This window comes from Cetorhinus maximus, chromosome 22, assembly GCF_964194155.1.
Source record: "Cetorhinus maximus chromosome 22, sCetMax3.hap1.1, whole genome shotgun sequence".
Classification (NCBI taxonomy): domain Eukaryota; kingdom Metazoa; phylum Chordata; class Chondrichthyes; order Lamniformes; family Cetorhinidae; genus Cetorhinus; species Cetorhinus maximus.
Genome location: NC_135900.1, coordinates 57030642 through 57054094, shown reverse-complemented (window position 1 = coordinate 57054094; position 23453 = coordinate 57030642). Strand labels below are relative to the sequence as shown.

Below are 23453 nucleotides of genomic sequence, written 5' to 3'. Positions count from 1 at the left end.
TTCTGCACTGTCGTTTTAAATTTTAACAACCTGCATTTATATAGCCTCTTAAATCAAAGAACATCTCAGGGTACTTCATAGATAGGTGTCTGCAGAATGGACACTAACGCAGAAGGGGCGAATAGAATCTTGGTTGAACAGAGGTTTTTAAAGGTGGAGAAAGAGGGTTAGAATGGGAGCTCTAGAAAATAGGATCACGGCAATTTCGCGTTCTGCTGCTGATCATTGTGAGAATTGGAAGAATTAGCTGCTTGGAGGGATTATATAGGACTGGAAAAAATTGCAGAGGTTGGCTTGGGAGGATTTATAGACACAGAAGAAATGTGATTTGAAATTTAAATTTCATGCATATGCAGATGAAGAGCCACAACAGATTAGTAAGGATTGAATGATGGGAGAGCAGGACTTAGTGCAGGATATACATGGCACTGTTTTGTACAAGTTGGAGTTGAAAGGAGGCTGGCAAAAGGTTGGAGTTGTTAGCCCTGGAGTGACAAAGCCATGTTTACTGGTTTCAGTGGAAGCAGACAATATTGTAGCGATGGGGGTAAATGGCCTTGGCGATAGATAGGATGTCAGATTCAGAACTGCATTCAGGGCAAAACAGGATGATAGTTGTAAATGGACTGGTTCAGCCTAAGAGAGTGACTGGAAAAACCGGATAGAATCAGTGGCAAAGCAGCAGAATTTATGATGAGGGGTGAAGACAATGCCTTTGGTCTTCTTAGTGTTGGAGCTGAGCCTAGAAATGGAGGCAATTCTACTATTATGGTGATGATGAATGCATGACTGGAATTTTGAAGAGTAGAAGTTCTGACTCATGATTACTTGATATACAGTGAAATAAATCTACTACTAATAAACCTTACCAATACTAATAACCCTTACTAATAAAAATAAGAGAAAGGACTCATGAGCCTTCCTTTCTGTTGGCATAAACTCAGTCCCTTACTTTGGAGAAAGGAAAACAACAGCAATACTCACCAGGCTATCATCTCACAATTTTCCTATGACGTCATTTTATTTCTTTCCCCCTTTTTTTTCAAATTCATCGGTGGTCTGGAACACTACTGCTGCTGCCACCCCTGGTAAGTGCTTGGCCCCAATCCTGGGCCTGAATTTATCTTCTTTCAGGCACTCCCAATTCCACCCAGGTTCACAGGCTGTTGTTGCCTCATCCACCTCAGAGGCCAAACAGAGCTTTAGTTTATTGCCTCATCTGAAAGACAGCACCTCCAACAGTGCAGTATTCCCTCAGCGTTGCACTGAGGTGTTAGCCTGGAATATGCTGACAATACTCTGGAATGGGCCTTGAACTCACAACCTTCTGACACAGAGTTGGAGGTGCTATCACTGCGCCAAGACTGACATTAGTACTGTCCCTTAGGAACTACAAAAGCAAAGTATGCGAATGCTGGAAACCTGAAATATCAACAGAAAATGCTGGAAGTACTCAGAAAGTCAGGCCACAATTTTTGGAGTGAGAAATGGAGTTAACGTTTCAACTTGATGACCTTTAATTCTGATGTAATGTAGGAAATGTAACAGCCATTTTGCACACAGCAAGGTCCCAGAAACAGCAATGAGATAATACCCAGATGTTCAATGATGTGGGATGAGGGGTGAATATTGACTAGGACACCAGGGGGACTGCCCAGCTTTCCATTGAAATTGTAATGTTGGATCTTTTAGGTACTTGAGAAGGCAGAAAGGGCCTCGATTAACGTCTCATCTGAAGAATAGCATGTCCACTTGACATGTGAAAACAAGGAATTACACTGGCTTTGTAACTTCAGATGTAACATTCCACCATTTGTATTGGAGGAATTAATCATCTGTGCATGGGAGCTCAAAGGAGAAATCCAAATCCGAAGGCACAATATTGGTTGCTTTTCTGCTCTGCCATTCAATATGATCATGGCTAACCCTCTGTCTCAACGCCATATTCCTGCTTTCTCTCCATACCCCTTGATGCCCCTAATATCCCAAAATTTATCAATTTATTTCTTGAATATATTCAGTGACCTGACCTCCGCAGCCTTCTGTGGTAGAGAATTACACAGGTTGACCACCCTCTGAGTGAAGAAATTTTTCCTCATCTCAGTCCTAATTGGCCTGCCCCGTATCATGAGACTGTGTTTGCTTGACCTTCATCCTTTCCCAATTTGTGCTGCTGCTTTCCTGCTCCCCTTCATTTTATTCAATGTTAAGACTCTTTCCCTGCTCACCTCCTGAGTTTAAATCCAGCCTACCTGAGAGGATTAAAATTATTTTCCTTTGTTGCTAATTAATGCAACATGAACATGGCTTTCTTAACCTAGTTCTGATGGCTACATGCCCATAGCACAAATTGCTTGTAATTAAGCATTGCTCTAGCCATCTCAATGAGGCAATCAGGAATGTGTGGCAAATGGAAACTATAGAATAATGCAGCACAGAGGTCATTAGGCCCGTTGTGCCAGTGCTGGATCTCTGAAAAAGCTATCCAATTAGTTGTATTTCCTTGCCCTTCTCCCAAAACACTGCCAATCTTCCCTTTCCAAGTACATAACCAATCCCCTTTTGAGAGGTATCATTATTGAATCTGCTTCCACTACCCTTTTAGGTCATGCATCCCAGGAAATGTCATGATGGTGCAGACCAAAGGCTGAGATGATAGTACTGTTTGGGGTGCAGTAGTGGGAGATTTGTGTTATATTTGAGGTGTGCCTTGGCTATTGACTGATCTCTGAGGAATGATTGATGCTGATAGAGCAAAAAGTTTTTAAAAAAAATCTGTCTAAATGAGTTTTCTGTCTTCACCCTATCTAACCCACACATTTTTGTTTTTAAATATCTACAGGTTCCTGTATACACACAATTTTACAGAGGCAAAGAGTGAGTATGAATAATAATTGTAAGGTAACTAGATACTTATTGTAGCTGTAATAATGTCACTGCAATTTATGTTGTACAACACGAGTTTGCAGAAATTTTTTTGGAAACTTTAGAGGCTTTGGGTAGTTATTAGATTCCTGTCCACATTCATGGCACACTGTTCACTGCCTCTGCAGTGTTTTCATTATTTTTTATGGTCGCTGGTATATTATTAAGGCAATTCTGCCAATATGGCAATGTTTTCCATTGGGTAGGTGACACTGGGATAGGAAATAGACTTGGGCAGTTGCACTGAAAGGGTGGTAGAACATTAGCTGCCTATTATTGCTGTTCTACTGACTTCAATATTGAGTGTGCTGTATAGCAGGTCACTCGTGCGACATGGCCCATTTGACTCTACTGCTGAATCTCCATCCCACTGTCTTTGAAAAGCATCGTGCAGGTGTGTTAAAATTTGCAAAAGTCGCTGGGAATGTGCCATTATTTGTGCTGGGCCTGCAGGAGGGTATGAATATTTGTTTTGGGCTCACTGGAAGAGTGTCAATGTTTGTACGGGTTATGGAAATATTTGCAGAGTCCTCACACGGCTAAATTTGAAAATCGTTGCTGCATATAGCAATTACCAAAATGCTGTCTTGCCTTTCAAAGTGCTACTGAGACCAGGGTGGTTTGACATGCTCATTGAATATTTATGCGATGGTTCTTTTTTTTTAATGGTTACTGGATCTGTCCTAAAATGGATCTGGATTGCTCTCTTCCATTTTGTAAGCAGGTTTGAACATGTTTTGGTTGTTGAAACATAAAAGCAAAGTGATAAGCTGCTGCCACTGGTGTGGCCACCCCAGATACCAGCATCATAAAGCTGTCTTAGCGTTGCGAAGGGAGGACATAAATGTTTGGGAGAGGCGAGCACCATTGGCTCCGAAACACATCAAAGAGGTGACCAGTGCAGGCTACAAGGTCCTGGTACAACCATCCAACAGAAGAGCCATCCACGAAAAGGTGATTCTGAATGTTTCATTGGCCAGAATGTGACCCTGCTTGGGTCTAGTTCTGTTTTACTTGCTGGCACAGCCACTCTGAAGTTTTTAAGTCTGTGTTTAGAATTTATAGCGGAGTAATTTTACTTCTATAAGTGGGACTTTCTAAGGTTTTGTGACTCATTTTTAAAGGAAAAAGAATATAAGGAACTGTAATGCCAGTCAGTGTTTTTATATTTTGATGGCTATGCTAATCTCTTAAAAGGAACTAACTCTCCACTTGGAACAGATTTCTCAACTTGTTCTCCAGATTTTTTCATTATTCTGGCAGCAATGCAATAAACTGTTTCTGCCTCCAGCTTCCCCCTTTTACTTTTGGTAAGTTGTTTTGTTCATTAGGAAACTGTCACGGAAGCTTCATGATCTCCACCCTGACATGGAATATTTTTCTTCTTGAGAGTTCTAATTCCTTATTTCAATTCCATTGTTCCTAACATTACATTGGTGGAATGATTTGCAGTTGTGGGTGTTCATGTAACTATTTATCTTCAAAAAATATATTAAGGTGTAACATGGAGCAAAATTATGAATGTAAATAATGAACAAGCTTTTGCAACAGCAAGTCTTATCCCTGTGTCTTTACTTTGTGAGAAATGTGAGTTATTGCAAAGTCCTTGCAAGTTCAGTTTGTAATGAATGTGGCCAAAATCCAAGTTCTTAAAGATTCTTTTGGTTTCCAGTCAATCTTTCTCACTCCCACACTACTAAAAGTGATGACACTTCTTGGCTTGTTTTCTCTGTCTTCCTATTTAATTTTCTCTTCTCCTCTCCAAAAGGGCCTTCTTTTTTAAATGGAGTCATAACACCTGCAGCAAAACAGCAGACTCAAGGTTGTATACAAACACGGGAGGGTAATGTTTCCACTTTGAGGCATGATTGGCAATTCTGGGGCAGAATTTTATGGCTGACGTCCAGGTGGCGGAGCCCGCACGTAAGCGCTTAAAATGTTGCGCATTGACATCGGGCGAGCGTCCCGACGTCAGCGCGCACCATCGCAATATTTAGCTGGGTGGGCGCGCTACGAAGCGCGATGCGCACCCGCCATTAATTAAAGGCCTTGTTAAGGCCCTTAACTCGGCAATCAACGCCAATTTTGAGGCGCCCGTGTGATCTTCGCCTGGCGCACGGGCCCAACAGGCAGGCGGGTAACTGATTTTTTAACAAACCTCATCCACGGGCGGGATATGTGGGCTCAGAGGGATTGTTAATGTTTTATCTGAAGTATTTATTGCAGAAAGTGTTTTAAACTTGCCTGTGTGATCTGTAGCAGTTCAGATCGATTTCCAACAGCTTTTTCTGTACTTTGAAGCTTCAGCTCAGCAATCTGCAGACAGTAATCTTTATCGGGCCTGCAGCTTTCCGGAGGCCTCCATTTAGCCTTGGTATGGGTTCTGACATCTCCACTGGAGGCAGCTCCTCTGAGGAGGAAGGGAGGGATAGAATAAGGAGGAGGCCAGGACAATCAGCCTCCAGGGGAGCCACCTTTGGGAGGACAGGCGCAGGCACAAGGGGCACTGGGCCAAGAGGTTGTCCAAGGTGGAAGGGGCAGCAGAACACGCCACTATCCTGCTGCCAGGGTATACAGGCGGCGAAGCAGCTACCTCAATATGACTGAGGTGCAGTGCCGAAGGAGGCTCTGACTGTCAAGGGGGACAGTGAACTATATCTGTCAGATGATTGGCCCTGAGATCTCCGTGAATTGTGTGGGTGGACACCCCATGCCAACGGCTCTGAAGCTCACAGTTGCCCTCCACTTCTATGCATCTGGCTCCTTCCAGGGCTGTGTGGGTGATCTTTGTGGTGTCTCCCAATCAGCTGTCCACACTTGTGTCAAGCAGGTTACAGACGCTCTGTTCAGACATGCATTGACCTTCACCCACTTCCGCTGCGACCAGATAAGTCAGACAGAGCGAGCCAGAGGCTTCGCGGCCATTGCTGGCTTCCCCCGTGTCCAGGGTGCAATAGACTGTACACATGTGGCCATCAGGCGCCAGCAGGTGAGCCCGGTGTCTTCGTCAGCAGGAAGGACTTCCACTCCATGAATGTGCAGATAGTGTGTGATCACAGGATGCTGATTCTACAAGTCTGTGCAAGGTACCCAGGCAGCTCCCATGACGCCTACATCCTCCAACGCTCCCAGTTGCCGGGGCTCTTCAGTGCTCCGGCTCAGCTGGATGGATGGCTGCTGGGTGACAAGGGCTATCCCCCCAGATGGCTCATGACGCCTCTCCACCATCCAAGAACAGAAGCTGAGCAGCGGTACAATAGGAGCCACACCTCCACAAGGGCTGTGGTGGAGAGAGCCATTGTTCTTCTCAAGATGCGCTTCCGTTGCCTGGAACGCTCAGGGGGCGTACTCCAGTACCCCCCAGATCGTGTCTCTGTGATAGTGGTAGCATGCTGCGCTCTGCACAATCTTGCGCTGGAAAGGGGGGGATGCAGTTGACGATGAAGACCTTGACGCAGTGGATGAGGCTGCACATGATGAATCCAGCAGTGGCTCAGAGGATGAGGAAGCACAGGGTGATGATGAGGGGCTGCACACTGACCCACTACTACACCAAGGAGGCAGGGACATCCGAGACACTTTAATCCAACGAACCTTCAGCTAGCTCCACACACATGGATCAGCAGGACCAGCATTGCCTGGCGCTTCCACATGTAGCACTTAGTTGCAGCTGATGAGGTGGAAGATGTAGCACCTAAGGGCTTAGTACAGAAACATCAATGTCCACTCAAACACTCATGAGATGTCTGTGAAACATACAAATGCAGCACAAAGGAAACACCCTCAGCCATGGTCAGAAATGTGGACTTTATTGCCACCAAAATAAACAACAAACGTCGCTCTGACGCAGATAATGAAACATTCCCTAATCTAGGGCCAACACAAAATCACCAGTGACAAACCCGTGGAGTGCCTAACATGCCTTATGCCTATGTTTGCGGGTGCTATGTCTAGGTGCCGCCCCATCGCTCGGAGTGGCTTGTGAGACAGCCTACTCACTCTGCTGTCCTGTTGGCCTCGATGACCTTGGCGGCCGTCCTCTGGCCTGTGCTGGCCCCGCCTGGGAGGGAGCGGCCAGTTCCAGAACTGGCACCTTCCCAGTTGTCGCAGCCTCAACGGATGCAACGGTCACTGGCAGAGGGGCGGAGGAGCTGCTGCCCTCATCCGGAGCGCCCTGAGAGGAGCTCACAGCAACGTCACATTGGACCTCCCTGCTCACCGCAGATGGATGGGCACCAAGCTGAGACACATGATGCCCAGAACATCTCCCACATTGCCAATGACCACCTGTGGCCATTAGCGCTGTGATGGCTTGCAGGTCAGAGCGTAACCCAATCAGAAGATTCTCAATCTGTTGGAAGCCCCTCTCCATGAGAGTCGCCAATCTCTCAATGGAGGAAGCCTGAAGCTCTGTCCTGAGGTTCACGCCATCACTGACACTCTGCCTGATTCCTCCACCACAGAGACCAAGTGAAGCACATCCTCATGCAATCCTGCCAGATGCTCCTGCGCACCCTGCCGCTTGTCCTGCAGCTGCTGCATGGCTGACATCTCCAGAGGCACATCATCACTGCCGGACTCAGCATGTGCCTGGTCCCTTGCAGTCCTCTGGCTGCTGGCGCCATCGGCACTCTCTGTCCATGCCATCTCCTCCAGCGATTGTGAAGTGCCCTCTCCACTTTGCCCCGGGACACTAGCCAACTTTATAATCCCCACCAAAGTGTTTGTCGCTGCACTGGTGCCAGGCTGGCTGAAATGATGTGACGCAAGTTGCAAGCCTTGGCCCTCAGGTGTGGAGGGGGGTGCTCTGGACTTGTTCCTGGCGGCCATGCAGTGGTGATGCTGAAATTAACAACAAGGACAGTGGATCAGTTAGCGTTCAGTCAGTAACACCTTTCATCCCTTTCCCCCCCCAGCCTCATAATGCGCTCAACCTTCAAGAACCTAAGGAGACGAACATTGGTGTGGTGGAAAATAGTCAAGAGGAGGCCCAAACATTACACGCGCATACAGACAGGGTGGTCAGATGGCCTAAGGAATGCCACATGGAATGTTATTTGGATAAGTGTTTGGTTAAGCACTTGGGCAAAACAAGCAAGGTACAGGAATACATGAGTAATGGTAGGACCGTGGGAAGTCATGACGATTATAGGGACCTTGCTGGGCAGACCCGTTAAGGTAACAGAACAGGAACATAAGGTGTTTAACAAGGTCAAAGCCAGACTTGCCTTTATTAGCCGAAGAATAGAATGTAGGAAAAGGGAGGTCATGTTGCAAGTGCAGAAAACGCTGTCGAGGCCACATCTACACTTCTGCGTTCAGTTGTGACCTGCGCTTCATGGGAGGGATGGCATTGGAGTGGGGAGAGTGCAGAGGTTCCTGACCTGGATACATGCTGGCCTGGAGAGTTGGAGTGATGAGGAAACATTGCAAACACTTGCGACATTTGTCGTGGAGCACAGGAGATTGACAGGTCACATTATTGACCTTCACACCGTAATGAGGGGCATAGAACGGGTGGACAGAAGGCAACATTTCCCCTTGGCGCAGGGACGACTAACGTGGTGGCATTTATTTAAGTTGAGTGCCATGAGGTTGTCGGGTGAGGTGCTGAGGACCTTTTGGACAGAGTAATGTGGGGCGCACTGGCTGAAAAGGTGGTGGAGGTACAAACCCTCCTAAGAAGAAATAAGTCTTTGGATGTGCAGCAGCGATGCCATGGCATGTTAGGCCATGGGGATAGTGGTCACAAATGGGATAAGGTGATTTTGGAAGGTGCTGGAGACGTGCATCCTCAAAGGGGCTAAGGGACCTTTGTGTATGACCCACACGTCTGACTGTATCAGTCTGTGAATGAGCAGTGATGCAGCATTAACGATGGCAGCAATCGTCAGTGCTTTGGATGGTGGGGAAACAGAGTGGATGGGACTGTGGCCCTCGAATACCTGGCCACTGCACCCCAGCCTCACCGACACCTGCCGACCTGGCTGCCTGCCTCCTCCCCAACTCCATGGCCTGCTCCTCATAAGTGGTGAGGTGCTGCAGCATGGTGTGCCCAACCCCAGTCCACAAACGCTCCCGGATATTGTGCTGTTTTTGCCTGCAGAACAGAGCAGAGGATTTATTGGGGCTGATCGCTCATGTACTCTGCACGCGCACGCCACACCCCAACCACAGTGGCCCATCTGAGGCCTCCAGTGGCTCCTGTCCACACTACTAGAGACCAGTCCCCAGAAGATAGTACGGCTGGTCCCAACCCCCTCCCCCAACGGCCACCTTGGACACATTCAGCGTCCATCAATTTGAATAGCACACGGGTCTTAGCGCCCATGGCAAGGAAGCACAACTAGGTGCAGCGCCGAGGCCAGCAGATGGCTCTTTGCCACGACACCTTGAGGCTCCCCTTCCACCATCTCATCACCATCAATATGACATGTGTTGGAGTTCTGAGTATGTGTCTAGCTGCCTCCCCTGCAGGTTGCCCCCAGGCTACTCAAATGTGACAAACACCAACATATGCTGCAGGGAGAACCCATCTTCTCCTCAACCACTAAGGCTGATGTAAGCATGGTCACTATCTGTTTGCCCACCCAGCGTGCGCCAAATGCCCAATGCAGTAATGACACTAAGACGTGTTGCGGGGGGGGGCCTCAAAGGCTAAGGTTGCCTGCTGGTTAAAATGGCCAAGGCCGACATGGTACTCACCCTTCCAGAGCACAACAAATCATTGAAACGTTTGTGGCACTGCGTTCCTGTGCACCGCACAGCATCTTGAGAGCTTACAGCCTCTGCCAACTCCTGCCACACCTGCCTGGTCACTTGGGGGGCCCTCCTCCTCCCATCCTCGGGAAACAACACCTCCCGATGCTTTGACACCTTTTCCGGGAGGGCAGCAAGGCAGGCATCGGAGAACCGAGGGGCACATTGGCCCCCCTGCTGGCCTACCCTGCAGCCTGCCCCCCTGCTCCTCCTCTGCCTTCACCTCCTCTGGAACCCGGTCGCTGGCCGTGGTGAACAGCCTAAAGGAGGCTGCCTGGCCTTTCTTTATACAGACTGTTGGTTCCCCATTGGAACCGGCGGTCTGAACATGCCCACTGCACATTTGAATTTCTCGCTGTACGTGGGAGTCTGAAACGCACTGGGCGGGCCTTAATTGGCCCGCCCGCGCAATATGGCGGCGCTGCCCAATTCGCCGGCGGAGATCGGCTACGCACCCCCTGCCGATTGGGTCGGGCCTGCCTGCCCGACAAACATAAAATTCTGCCCCTGGTGTATGCTCAAAATTACATCCATTTTGAAAAATGTTCTCCTCCCACCACCGGCCCCCAGCGTTTCTGCTCAATCTCACTTGCATATCACAATCTGCTCTGAACCAGTGCAAATAGGGCAGCGTTTTAAAACAGAATTTTTCTTAAAAAAGATTTTGCTTTAAAAAACCTTTCCTTCTGATATTTAAGAATGGTAATTGGGTGCAGTGTAATTAATACAGCTGAAACTGAGCTTATTATGAAAAGTAAGCATTTTTAATCACCATCAATCCATCACCTATGAGTACCCAATTTTAAATTACTGAAATACATTTTTAACAAATGTATATAACAACTTTCTAGTTATATTGAGGTACAGTGGTCCCTTTCTCAATGAATCAAATGAAAAATTAAATTTAGAAGCTTTTTACAATGTGCCCTTTTCTATCTTAAATATACTCAAAAGAACCAGTTTAATTTTTAAAGGTTTCCTGAAGGCTTGCGAGTGAACACAATTAGTGAAAACTCCCAGTGGTGGCAAATTCACTCTAGGGTTGTGGCCAATTTTGTAGGCAAGGCCTACTTTCACGTGTGACGTTTATAAAACTAGTGTGAAACATCTTGGAAACAGGAGGTGTGCTGAACTCAAATTGGGCATAAAATTCTGTGATATTCTGTGCAGCACAGAAAAACCTCAGTTCAGTGGAATCCCTAAACTGTGAAATGTTTGTCCATTACTATCCATAGCAGTAATTTTTAGGCTTGCATTATTAACACCTCCAAGTCTCAAATGCATAAGAAATTGTTGAACTGTTTGATACTCCTTTTAAAAAAAATACATGGATTTTTGGTCCCACACTGTCAACCTTATGTCCAATTCTGATTTCCTTCACAATGTGAGTGGGAGCATACAATCACCAAATGGTACCAATAACTACAGGGGATTTGTTCATCTCTGACATATTGGTTTTCTGAGGCTCAATGCTTTTGAAGCTGACTTAAAAAAGGAGAAACCATTTTGTAACATCTCTATTTTTAGGATTATAGGCAAGCAGGGGCTATAATCCAGGAAGACATCTCCGAGGCTTCTTTAATTGTTGGAGTGAAAAGCCCTCCAGTGGAGAAGCTGATACCTAAGAAGACTTATGCTTTCTTCTCGCATACTATTAAAGCCCAAGAGGCAAACATGCCTCTTCTGGATGCTATCGTTGCAAAGGTATGGCAGAAACATATGTTTTTTTGTTAACAATTTCTTAAACTTTTTTCTTCTGAATTTGATGTGGTGACCTTTACAAATGTATGCCGAGAAAACAAAAGTAGGAAAGAAATACGCCTTGTAACTGCTAACAGCTTCATTGTTTGAACATTTTCCATATCTTTATAATTATTGACAATAGTGAATACAAACAGATGTTTTAGCATACGCTGAGTATGTTGCCTTCTAGATATATGGAAATTCTCTTTATAAAACAATGTTAGGAGCCAGATAGATACTCCTTGGATGAGCACAGAGGCAGTGTGCTGGTTTGTCAGCACCATTCCACCATTTTCCCAGAGGCGGGATTGGGGTGGAAGGGCAATACCCACCTGCAAGTGGTGGGTAACAAGATAAGGTAAGTTAATTGGCCTTAATTGATCATTTTCAGAGAACAAGTGGAAATTTTCAGTCACCATGTGGTGTTAGAACTGAAGCTGTCTGGAGGCAGCTTCTCAGCAGCAGACCAGAGGACCAGTGCAGCACTGGGTAGGCAGGCCTTGCACCCCAACCTGCCCCTCTGCCTATAACTGCGGCCACAGGCCACCCTGTAGAGGGTTCCTCCTCCATGAGGGTGCTGTGGTGGTTTTAAATTTATAAGTTGCACTTCAAAATGGAAGAATCTCTGACTTTCCCAACTGCAACGGCAGGCTTCAAATTCTTCTGAGCTGGAAGGCCTCCTATAGGCCCTCCTGCTTCAAGAGTCTATGCTCTCTGGCCACTAAATGGCCAATCCACGGAAAATCATTACTGGGTTACAGTTCCTCACACAGTGCAGGATCTTGATCCCCATTTGACCCCGACATCAGTATCCTGAGCCAAAACCAAAAACCCTGTCCCTTGTCTTTGTTGAGAGTGCACTTTTGCTTTACAAAAGCCTAAGTATGTGAACAACAGTTTTTGGCAATTCTGATTTTTATTATTGAAGTACAGACTCTGAAATCTTGAAAGCTGAGATTGTCAAGTACTGTCAGAAATCACCACGTCCCAAAGCTCTGTCTGAATTCCCTAAATAATATTCCTACACTTCAGCCTCTGAGAGGCTTCTCCTGCCACTAAAAACACATGATGCTTTTTCCAGTGCTCAATCATTGAGCCTTCTAAATGAGAGACTGTCTGATTCGAGGCCAGTGAGATGCTCTTTATTGAAGCTCATTGGGAATTGAATTGAGTCAAAACCGCCCACACCAAAAGAATTAATAGTGGAGATTGAGGGGGAGGGTTGTTGTAAAGAAGCTTAGGCCCATCTTGTCATGATAATTGTTGATAGTGGTAGTGGACTCCAGTATTAGATACTATATGTTACTCTACTAGATAGGGGGTTGCCTGACCTGGGAGTTGAAAGTCAGATAGCACATGTTGGAGCCTGTTTTGATCAAATTCAGTTACTGCAGGTATGTGTTTACGTTAGGAAGATTGTTATCAATAAAGTTAACTCAGCTACAATGTTGACAGCCTGTGTGCATCATTGAAACAAAAAACAAGACATGGTATCAGAAGTAAACTACACACAACAATGGAGGTTCTGAAACCACCAACAAAGTTCAGTTTGGAGGGCAATCTTACTGAAAACTGGAGGGAGGTTCCAGCAGTGATTCGAGCTGTACCTCACAGTGACGGGCATTGATAAAAAAGACCCTGTGGTACAGTCTCCCATCTTTCTTCACGTAGAGGGGAAGAATCTCTAGAAGTCTATAACACATTCATGTTTTAAAGCGATGAGAAACAAAATGACTTGAAAGAAATAGTGGAAAAATTCGAAGCCTACTGCAGCCCTAAGAAAAACATCATGTATAAAAGATACCGATTTTTTATGTGCACACAAGGCAGTGACAACATTAGCTAGTACATAACTGAGCTGAGAAAACAAGTTAAATCATGTGAATTTGGAGAGCTTGAAGGATCACTCATCCAAGATAGAATCATTTGTAGAATTGCAAATGACAATCTCTAAGAACTGCTTTTGAGAGAAGTTGATCTCAAGATGGAGAAAGGAATAAATATCTGTAGAACGGCAGAGACAATGAAATGCCAGATTAAACAGATGACAGAAGATGATTAGCTGCACACAGTCAAGCAGTTAGATGCAGTTAAACAGAAACAACCCTGGGAAAGAACAAATAAACAGCCTGAAGGTAAAAAAAAACTGCTATTAGAACATTTAAATGCAGTCGATGTGGAACACAACATTTACCATGTCCAGCCTACGGAAAGCAGTGTAAGAACTGTGATAAACTGAATTACTTCACCACGTTGTGTAAACCAAAGAAAGTGCACACAATTGCAGATGATGACACAGACACTGAAACTGAACTTTCCATTGGTGCAGTAACAACAGATTCTAAAGAAGATGAATGGAAGATTGATTTAAAAATTGCCAACATGATGGTGAATTTCAAGCTTGACACAGGTGCACAAGGGGATGTCATTCCCATAAGCCTGTATTGTAAGATAAGCAAAGAAAAACGTCTAACTAAAACAAAAGTGAAGCTGTCTACTTATACAGGGTGAAAAAACTGCTGTAGAAGGCAAGTAAGTGCACACTTAAAGTGAACTCCAAAAAACAGTCTCAAGCACTTCCATTCATAATGGTGAAAACTGATGCAAAACCCATTCTTGGAATCAAAGCTTGTGGAAATCTGAAGCTAATCAAGAGAATAATGATTGTCACCACTGCTGACATCCTGAGCGAGTATAGAGATGTGTTTCGGAGGACTGGTTGCCTAAAAGGAGAATACACCATCAAGATTGACGAAACTGTGACACCCAAAATACACCCACCCAGGAAAATACCAGTAATGCTGAGAAGACTGACTGAAAGCAGAGTTGGACAGGATGGAGAAACTTCACATCATCAAGAAAATTGAAGAATGGAAAAAGTGGGATAATCCAATTGTAATTGTAGAAAAATCAGATGGGAACCTGCGAGTCTGTCTGGATCTCAGAGACCTAAACTAGGCAGTACAAAGACAGCATTACCAGCTGCCCTCAGTAGAAGAGATCACGTATAAGCTAGCTGAAGCTAAATATGATTCAGTCTTGGATGCGAGTTCAGGCTTCTGGCAGGTCAAGCTGGATGAACACAGCTCCGACCTCTGTACTTTCAACACACCATATGGGCGATACAGGTTTTTACGCTTATCTTTTGGTATTAATTCAGCTCCGGAGGTGTTCCACAGAACAGTGAAGCAGCTATTTGAAGGGTTAGAGGGTGTGGAAATCCATATCGGCGATGTGCTGGTCTGGGGAGCCTCACGAGAAGAACAGACTGAGGTAGGTGCTGGCTAGAGCTAGAGAAAGGAACCTCAAGTAGATGAGGGAAAGTGCAAAATAGCTCTTCATAAAATCAAATACTTGGGACACGTGCTAACAAATGAGGGACTGAAGCCGGAGCTGAGTAAAATTGAAGCAGTCATGAACATGCCACCTCCAGAATGTAAGAAAGACTTTGAGAGGTTTTTGGAATGGTGACCTAACTTGGGAAATTCATTCTGAACATGTCAGACCTGACAGCACCTCTCAGAGAACTTCCACAAAATGATGTGGAATGGCACTGGGAACAAAGTCACCAGGAAGCTTTGACCGGTCTGAAGAGAACACTGACCCAGGCACCAGTGTTAAAGTATTACAATGTCAGTCAGCCAGTCAAGATCTCAGTGGACACTTCAAAGACTGGCCTGAGAGCTGTCTTCTTGCAAAATGAGGCACCAATGGCATTGTCAAGAAGATATAATAATGTCTGTAATGTTATTGGAAATTATAAAATACAGACACTCTGTCACTTGCATACATACCCATCAAGGAGGAAGAGGATAAAGAAACGGAAGCACATGTTTCACATGCTGACAAAGAATTTACTTGTGGCTGTAACCAAACTGGATGAGATCAGGGAACAGTCCAAGAATGACGCCACCATGAGAAAACTGCAGCAGATTGTGCAAACTGGCTGGCCCACACGTCGGAGCAGAGCCCCTTCTGCTGTACAAGAGTACTGGAACTTTTGTGAGGAACTTCATGGAGTAGAAGGAATACTTATCAAGGGAGAAAAGATCATAATTCCTGCAACACTGAGGAAAGCAATGTTGCAGAACATACATGAAAGTCACCTCGGCATAGAAACATGCTCGAGGAGAAAAGCTCGAGATGTACTGTATTGGCCTGGAATGGGAGCACAAATCGGGGAAATGGTAAATGCATGTGCAAAGTGCCAAAAGTACAGGAACTTGCAACAAAAAGAACCACTTCAACCACACAGTGCTCCAGAGAGGCCCTGGCAGAAAATTGGAGTGGATTTGTCCACATTTGACAACAGTGAGCACCTACTAACAGTAAATTATTACACAAAGTTTTTTGAGTCTGTGCTGCTGAGAAATGATAGTAAGATCATCACTGTAACAAATTATTTAAAATCAATTTTTGCTCGCCAAGGCATACCTGAACTGCTCATCTCACATAACGGTCCACAATTCTCAGGCACTGAGTTTTGCAAATTTGCACAGAACTGAGAGTTTTGCTAGACTATGTCAAGTCCCAAATATCCATTATCCAACAGAATGGTGGAACTTACAATCCTGTTAAAGAAGGGAAAGGCAGATGGAAGAGACCCCTACCTGGCTCTGCTGAATTTCAGGAGTACTCCATTAGAGGGCATTGGATCATCTCCAGCATAGTTCCTGATGGGAGAAAGACTAAGAACCAAGCTTCCAACTGCACCCCAACTGTTATTTCCACAGCCAGTGAGCTGCAGTGTGCAGGACCTGTTCAAACTGTGACAGCAGAAGCAGAAACAGTACTTTGATCGAGGTGCCCAATCTCTGCCTGACCTGAACATGGGAGAGAGAGTAAGGATTCAGCATGAAGGGATCTGGAATCCTGCTGTTGTCACAGGAATCACAGGAGAACCAAGGTCTTACATAGTGCAGACTCCAAACGAACAACAGTACAGGAGAAACCGGAAATTCTAACGGAAAACAAATGAAACACAACCTCGCTCTGAACCAGGAAGTGTAGCTGAAGATCAAAAACCAGAATGCATCGGTGAAGCGACAGATAACTAGACAAGGTCTGAGAGTCCTGAAAACTATCCAAGTGGTGATATTGACACAGAGCTGGAGATGGCCCCTTGTCCTTCAAAATCACCTCTGTCGCCATTCAGAACATCCAGTGGAAGAATTGTGAAAAATCCACAGAGATACAGAGATGAGTAAAAGACAAAACAGACTGATCAAAACAGAGTGAGAAAGAATAGAGACTTTGTGTACTTGAGTTGTCTAAAAGTTTTTTTTAAAAAGGGAAATACCAACAAAATAGTAGTTGATTGTGGTAGTGCACTCCAGTATTAGATACTATATGATACTCTGTACTAGATAGGGGGTCATCTGACCTGGGAGTTGAAAGTCAGATAGCTCCTGTTGGAGTCTGTCTTGATGGAATTTAGTTACTGCAGATATGTTTGGAAAATGTGTTATTAATAAAGTTAGCCTGTGTGCTTCATTGAAACAAAAAACAAGACACATCTGACTGGTCCGAGCTGGGCTTTGCCATACATTTCAGTGATGGAAGGCAAGAGTACAATTTTCAGACTGTCTGGTCAAGAGAAGCAGCATTGCCAGTGCACAACAGGATGCAGATTCTGGGCTTAGCCCAGAATGTAGGAGTCCATGTTGTTCTTTTTGGTATAATAAAATATGATAAAGATTGGAATACACTAATGCTATTGCAAAGATTTAAAAACAGTGCAATGTGTACAATAATCCCTTTTACAAGTAAAATCAAATCTTTATTAGGGGGATTTCATTAAATAAACAAAACTCTGAACAGGGCAGGTACTTAAGAACATAACCGTTGAATAAAATTCTTCAAAATAAACACGATCCCCTCCACCATAAACAAAAGGGATCGGTTAACAGGGTAATATAAATATACTTTACGCTGTAAGTATTGTGTATTTTAGATATTGCAGCGGAAATGTATGTATTGAGTAACCTTGTACATGCAATATCCTCGTGGGGGTGGGGAAAGAGAACTGTGAATGTTGGGAATTTGAAGTAAAAAATGTAGAAATGTCTGCTTCCATTTTAAATGTTGATCAACCTACTGTGAGTTGCTGTTTTCTCTTTATATTTTAATGTTGTCAATGTTTTCCCTGTTTTTGAGCCATTACTATAGTGCAGCATTGCAGTGTGAAGCTGAGGTTAACACCCCTTTGTCTTTTTTAGGGAAGATCTTCCTGATTTTGTGGATAAACCCTGGATAATTAAGTACATTGGAAATTCTATTTTACTTAGACCTTGGCCCAGATTTTCGCTCCCAGATCAGATGCAGAAATGGGAGAATTCCCGGATCTGTGAACCCAACCTTTAAAAATGGCCACCTGCATTTCCAATTTTCGTTCCGGAGGCGGGCTGGATTAGAAGTTGGGCCCACTGCCCCTGCCAGGTGCGAAGGCGGGCTGGATGGAAGGCCTGCCTGTGTGCTCCAGCACTTTGTTGAATTCAATAAAAAAATGATTAAAACAAAAAGCAACCCTCCAGACCTCACCCCTCACCCCCCACATACTACCCATGCCCCATCCATGCCAACCTATGCCAACACATGCCCCTATACCCACCCTTTATAGGCCCTGTGCCAACTCATGCCAACCCATTACCCCCACCCATCACTCTTTGCCCTTATCCCCTTGTTGCAACTCACTGAGTATCCACCATGGCAAATCTCAGAACTTTATGCTGACATATAATAAAGTTATGTGTCTGTTGATGACATCACTATTTTAAACAAAAAATGCTCTCTGATTTAAAAAAACATTCAGTACATAGAAATTCCTTCAGCTCATCTCGTATAAAAACAAATATTTCTATTCTATAACCACTTGGAACTGTCAGTCAAATTGCTCACTGAACAGGCGCCCCACTGTGATAATGTTAGTTTGTAAAATCCGACATTGCAGAACAAATCCTATAATGATAACCCTCAGGTTTATGTCAACAGACAGAACGAAATATCAAGCACTGATTATTTTTTGAACTCCAGACTGTTTTTGTTTTAATTTATAGCCCCACAGAGTTAAATTCATTGACAGCTTTGTCAGTTCCATTGAGCTTTGACAGTCCCAAAGAGTTTTGACAGCTCAAAATTCTTTGGAATTTACTACCCCAGAAGGCTGCGGAAGCTAAGATATTGAGTATGTTTAAAATAGAGATTGGTATTTAGAAATCTGTCAATGGCATAAAAGAATATGGGGAAAGTGTGGGAAAAAGGCATTGAAGTGGATAATAAGCCATGATCGTGTTGAATGGTGGAGCAGGCTCAATGGGCTGAATGGCCTACTTGTGTCCTTATGTTCCTAAAAGAGTTTTGGCAGTTCTTTGACAGCTTGGCAGTTCTTTGACAGCTTTACAGTTTTTTGACAGCTTTGATAGTACCAATGAGTTTATGCACTTTTTACATGCAATCATGTTTACTTTTAACAATCCGAAAGGGTGCCCTTACCTCTCCCAATGGTATCCTGGGACCATATCCAAAAGGGCACCTTACTTCTCTAAAGGGGTACTCTGGCTATCCAAATGCATCCACCAAGTTCAGAGCAGCTCTTACCTGGTCTAATATGCACACGCTGGGTTTCATACCCCTCGCCTACCAAAATCCTACTTCAGTTGAGGTAGCTGATGATTTAAATGGCCAGCACACACAGACCCCAGCCCGACTGCAGCCTCTCCACTGCGAAAATAGGAAATGCCTTTTTGGGGGGGCCCGACTTAGGATTTTTAGCTACTTCCACTATTTTTGCCATGGTGGAGAGCCTCTCTATCATGGCAAAAATCTGGGCCCTTAGTGCAAGTTGATACTTTTGCATCGCTAGCTCTGTTTAATCACTGCATCAATAGAAATATGATATAGGGAGCTGTACTCCTAAAGAACCATGCTTATATTGCTTTTTGTTGCACTTTAACTTACAGGAAATTCGCCTCATTGATTATGAAAAAATGGTCAATAGCAAAGGGACAAGAGTTGTGGCATTTGGCCAGTGGGCTGGGGTAGCAGGTACTTTTTTTCCCTAATTGTAACTTTTTCCATTTGCAACAAAACCATCATGACCTGACTAGTACTTTCTAATTGTTTCTTTCTGCTGTTTGTAACAGGAATGATCAACATCTTACATGGTTTGGGACTGCGCTTCCTCGCCCTTGGCCACCACACTCCTTTCATGGTAAGAGTCCCCTGTTTTTCCAGCCTTTTGTGTGCTCCTGGGTTTGTTGAGGATGTAACATGTAGGGTAGATAAAGGGGGAGTAGTAGATGTGTATTTGGATTTGCAAAAGGCATTCGAAAAGGTACCACAGGAAAGGATAGTCTAGAAGAAAAGAGCTCATGGTATTGGGGATGATATATTAGCATAGGTAGAGGATTGGTTAACTAACAGGAATCCGAGAGACAGAATGAATGGGTCATTTGCAGATTGGTAAATTGTAACTAATGGTGTGCTGTAGGATCAGCGCTGGGGCCTCAACTACTTACGATATTTATTAATGGCTTGGATGGAGGACTGATGGTGTGTAGCCAAATTTGCTGATGATATGAAGATACGCAGGAAAGCAAGTTGTGAGGAAAATACAAAGAGTTTGAAAAGGGCTCTAGATAGGTTAAGTGAGTTGGCCAAAATGTGGCAGATGGAGTACAATGTGGGAATGCATGAGGTTGTCCACTTTGGGAGGAAGAATAGAAAAATAGAATATTGTTTAAATGGAGAGGAACTGCAGGTTGTTAGCATGCAGGTACACCAAGCAATTAGGAAGGCAAATGGAATGTTGGCTTTTATTGTAAGGGGGAAGGAGTATAACGGTAGGGAAGTCTTACTACAACTGTACAGGGCATTTGTGAGATTGCACCTGGTGTACTATGTACAGTTTTGGTCTTCTTACCTAAAGGAAAGACATTACTTATATATTGGAAATAGTTCAGAGAAGGTTCACTAGGCTGATTCCTGGGATGATGGGGTTGTCTTTTGAGGAAATGTCCAGCAGGTTGGGCCTAAACTCATTGGAGTTGAGAAGAATGAGAGGCGATCTCATTGAAACATATAAGATCCTGAGGGGCGAGGCAGAGTAGATCAGAGGATGTTTGCTCCCATGGGGGAATTTAGAATTTGGGGGCACAGTTTAAAAATAAGGGGCCTCCCATTTAAGAAATTTCTTCTCCCAGAGGGTCATTAGACTGTGGAATTCTCTTCCCCGAGATTGGTGGAGGCTGGGTCATTGAATATATTCAAGGCTGAGTTAGACAGATTTTTGATTGACAACGGAATTAAGGGTTATTGGTGACAGACAGCAAAATGGAGTTAAGGCCATAGTTAGATCAGCAATGATCTTATTGAATCGTGGAGCAGGCTCGAGGAGCCAAATGGCTCCTGCCCCTCTTTCTTATGATCCTATAATTTTATAATCTTATGATTTAAATAATCCTTTTTTGCATCAATACTTTCCCAGTTCCTTTTCCCTCTACCCTCTCTTTGAAGATGATGTTTTCCTTGCTGGGGGTTAGATATGTCAGTTGCTCTGTCTGCTACTTTGCCCAAGGCCTGTTCATGTTTCTCTAGATAATGGTTTCAGTAAGCTGTTCACCAGTCGAGTGTTATGCCTGAGCCCAAATCGTACTTTCTCCTGATATTCAAGCCTATCAGTTCCAGTAGGGATTGCTGAGTTGTTATCAGGACCCGCCAACCCTGCGACACTGAGGCTAGATGCGATTCATCCTGGCTGAGATGTGCTCGTTCAAGCAGCCTGGAGGTAGAGTCTGGGACTTGCTACCTTGAGCAACAGAGCCATTCACCTCATTCAAAGTCTACAATTTTGTTTTCAATGCCTTGGGTGGTTATTAGCATTGTATCCATTTTCAGTGTTACCACAGACTGTGTTATTTTTGAGTTCACCCCCTTTTTTTCTTAGCTTCACTTTCAAGTACTTGGATGTTTGATGGTCAGATTCTGGCACAGAAATTTTCAAACCTTTCACCAATAGGCCAAACCTCCCATCCGCCCATCTAATAATATGGATCCATGATAAATATTTGAGAAGTAAAATATCTTTTAAAGTCACTGAGCAAGTTTTTGTGTGGTTGCAATTTTGTCAGTGCTTCTGTCACTGTACCTTTGGTGGAGGTATGATGGAACCCCTGTTTTATGAGTGTGGAGTGGGGGGCGGGGTGGTGGGGAATGGGGTTGGGGAGAGGAGGCTTCAAGGAAGTTGGTATTTTAGGAAGCTCCTCCAGTGAATCTAGTCATGGAGCAAATGGCTCTGAGTTGGAGCTAACTGGTAAGCTGCTGTGTTAATGGGTGTTGCTGTATTCAGTCAATGCTTTCTGTTTTCAGCATATTGGCATGGCCCACAATTACAGAAACAGTGCCCAGGCGGTGCAAGCTGTGCGGGACTGCGGTTATGAGATCTCCTTAGGTTTGATGCCAAAGTCCATTGGACCAGTTACGTTTGTGTTCACAGGCACTGGTAATGTCTCCAAGGTAGGCCACATGCATTTTATTAAGTTCCAGGGGAATGCTTGTAATAAACTTGGTAACGTCGTAGAGACCAGACACTCACAGAAATGTCCAAATCTGCCTAGTTTCCTTTGAGAGCTACAACTTGGGTGCAATGTCAGGTATGAATGCTCAGTTGTCTCCTGTCAGCTTCCTCCACAATTTCAATGATAGTGCTAACTGATTACTTTTAATGCCTTTCTAATATTCTTTCAAATATTGGTTGTTTATGGTGGGAGTTAATAAATTCAGAGAAGGGAAAGACATGCATATTAATGAATAGCTAAATAGTGATTTTGAGATGTGGGATTGTCCCTCAAAGTGGAAATGTATTTTTTTTCATAACAGAACTGGGTGAAATCTTGCTACCTGTTTTTTGAGGATTTAGCACATCATTATCAAGCTGCTTCATCTAATCTAGGACATTAGAAGTAAAGGATATGCCCTGTGTTTGAAAAGGGGCTAAATTCAGAACAAACCTGTGGTAACATTATTTCAGTTAATGAACAGTCAGTCTATGGAATAGACTCCTTTGGGAGATAGCAGAAACAGTTAATATTTATTCATTCAAATGGAAATTAGATTTCTTTCTGAAAATAACCTTTTGGGATACAGTATATGAATACCTTGAAAAATCACATGCTAAGTGTAGCATGCTTGGGAGGAATGGTTGACTGGGGATCTATGGTCCTCAAAGCTCTCCATCACTGGGTTTTCCTCACCTCTGGGTCAGTTGTAGACTAATTGATGGAAAATAATTGCTATGATTAGGCAACAACTCCATTATTGTTGTATTATGTGACTACCGGGATGGAAGAAGGTGAACTAGATGTCTAGCAATTCCTATGTTCCAATATCATGTCACACAAATGCCTGTCCAGTATTTATTCTGTTTAATTGAAGTTGCAGTTGTCTTCCAAATCATTGCCAACAGGCGTAGATTCAACTAATGTTGAAAGCTTCCTGACTTTAGAAGTCTAAAGTGTCAGTCATTATTTCAGAGCTTTGATGAAGCGACCAATTTTGAATGTCAGTTTACTCCTGCCAGCCAGTTGTTTGTGCATTGGGTTAACAACAAAAGAAACACATCTGTCATTGCCGATTTACGGATAGGTTTCATTTTCCCCTATCAATGAATGTGCAGTGTTAAATATACAGTGTTTTAACGAGCACACGTTTGCTCTGACTTCCCCTCTTTTATTCTGAAGTAATAATTTCTAACTAATTGAGAACTTTTTCTACATCTGGAACTCAGTCTGTATACAGACTGAAAGACCACACCATGAAGTAACACTCGTGCTGAAATGCTCCCTATTACACACTGTTTCTAGTAACTATCATTTTAATTTGGGATCAACTGAGGGGGAGGTTGGACATTTCCCAAATGCATTATTTTCAATTAGGTGGGGATGGAGAGGAGGTGATGGGCTGGATTTTACAGTTTTCGGTGGGGAGTGGGACGGAAAGTGAGTGGTCCGCTCGCACTCGACCCAGTCTCA

The 23453-nt window shown here is 44.1% G+C and overlaps 1 protein-coding gene across 1 annotated transcript in view; it reads left to right on the top strand.

The window, feature by feature from the left end:
- The first annotated feature begins 3655 nt into the window (after window positions 1–3655).
- Window positions 3656–23453, top strand: part of aass (aminoadipate-semialdehyde synthase) — an 86948-nt gene continuing 67150 nt past the window's right edge. Inside the window, exons 1-5 of the mRNA XM_078568375.1 lie at window positions 3656–3879; window positions 11212–11388; window positions 19386–19470; window positions 19569–19636; window positions 21793–21939. Of these exons, the coding sequence (XP_078424501.1) occupies window positions 3658–3879; window positions 11212–11388; window positions 19386–19470; window positions 19569–19636; window positions 21793–21939 (699 nt within the window). The 5' untranslated portion in view covers window positions 3656–3657. The remainder of the gene's footprint in view (window positions 3880–11211; window positions 11389–19385; window positions 19471–19568; window positions 19637–21792; window positions 21940–23453) is intronic.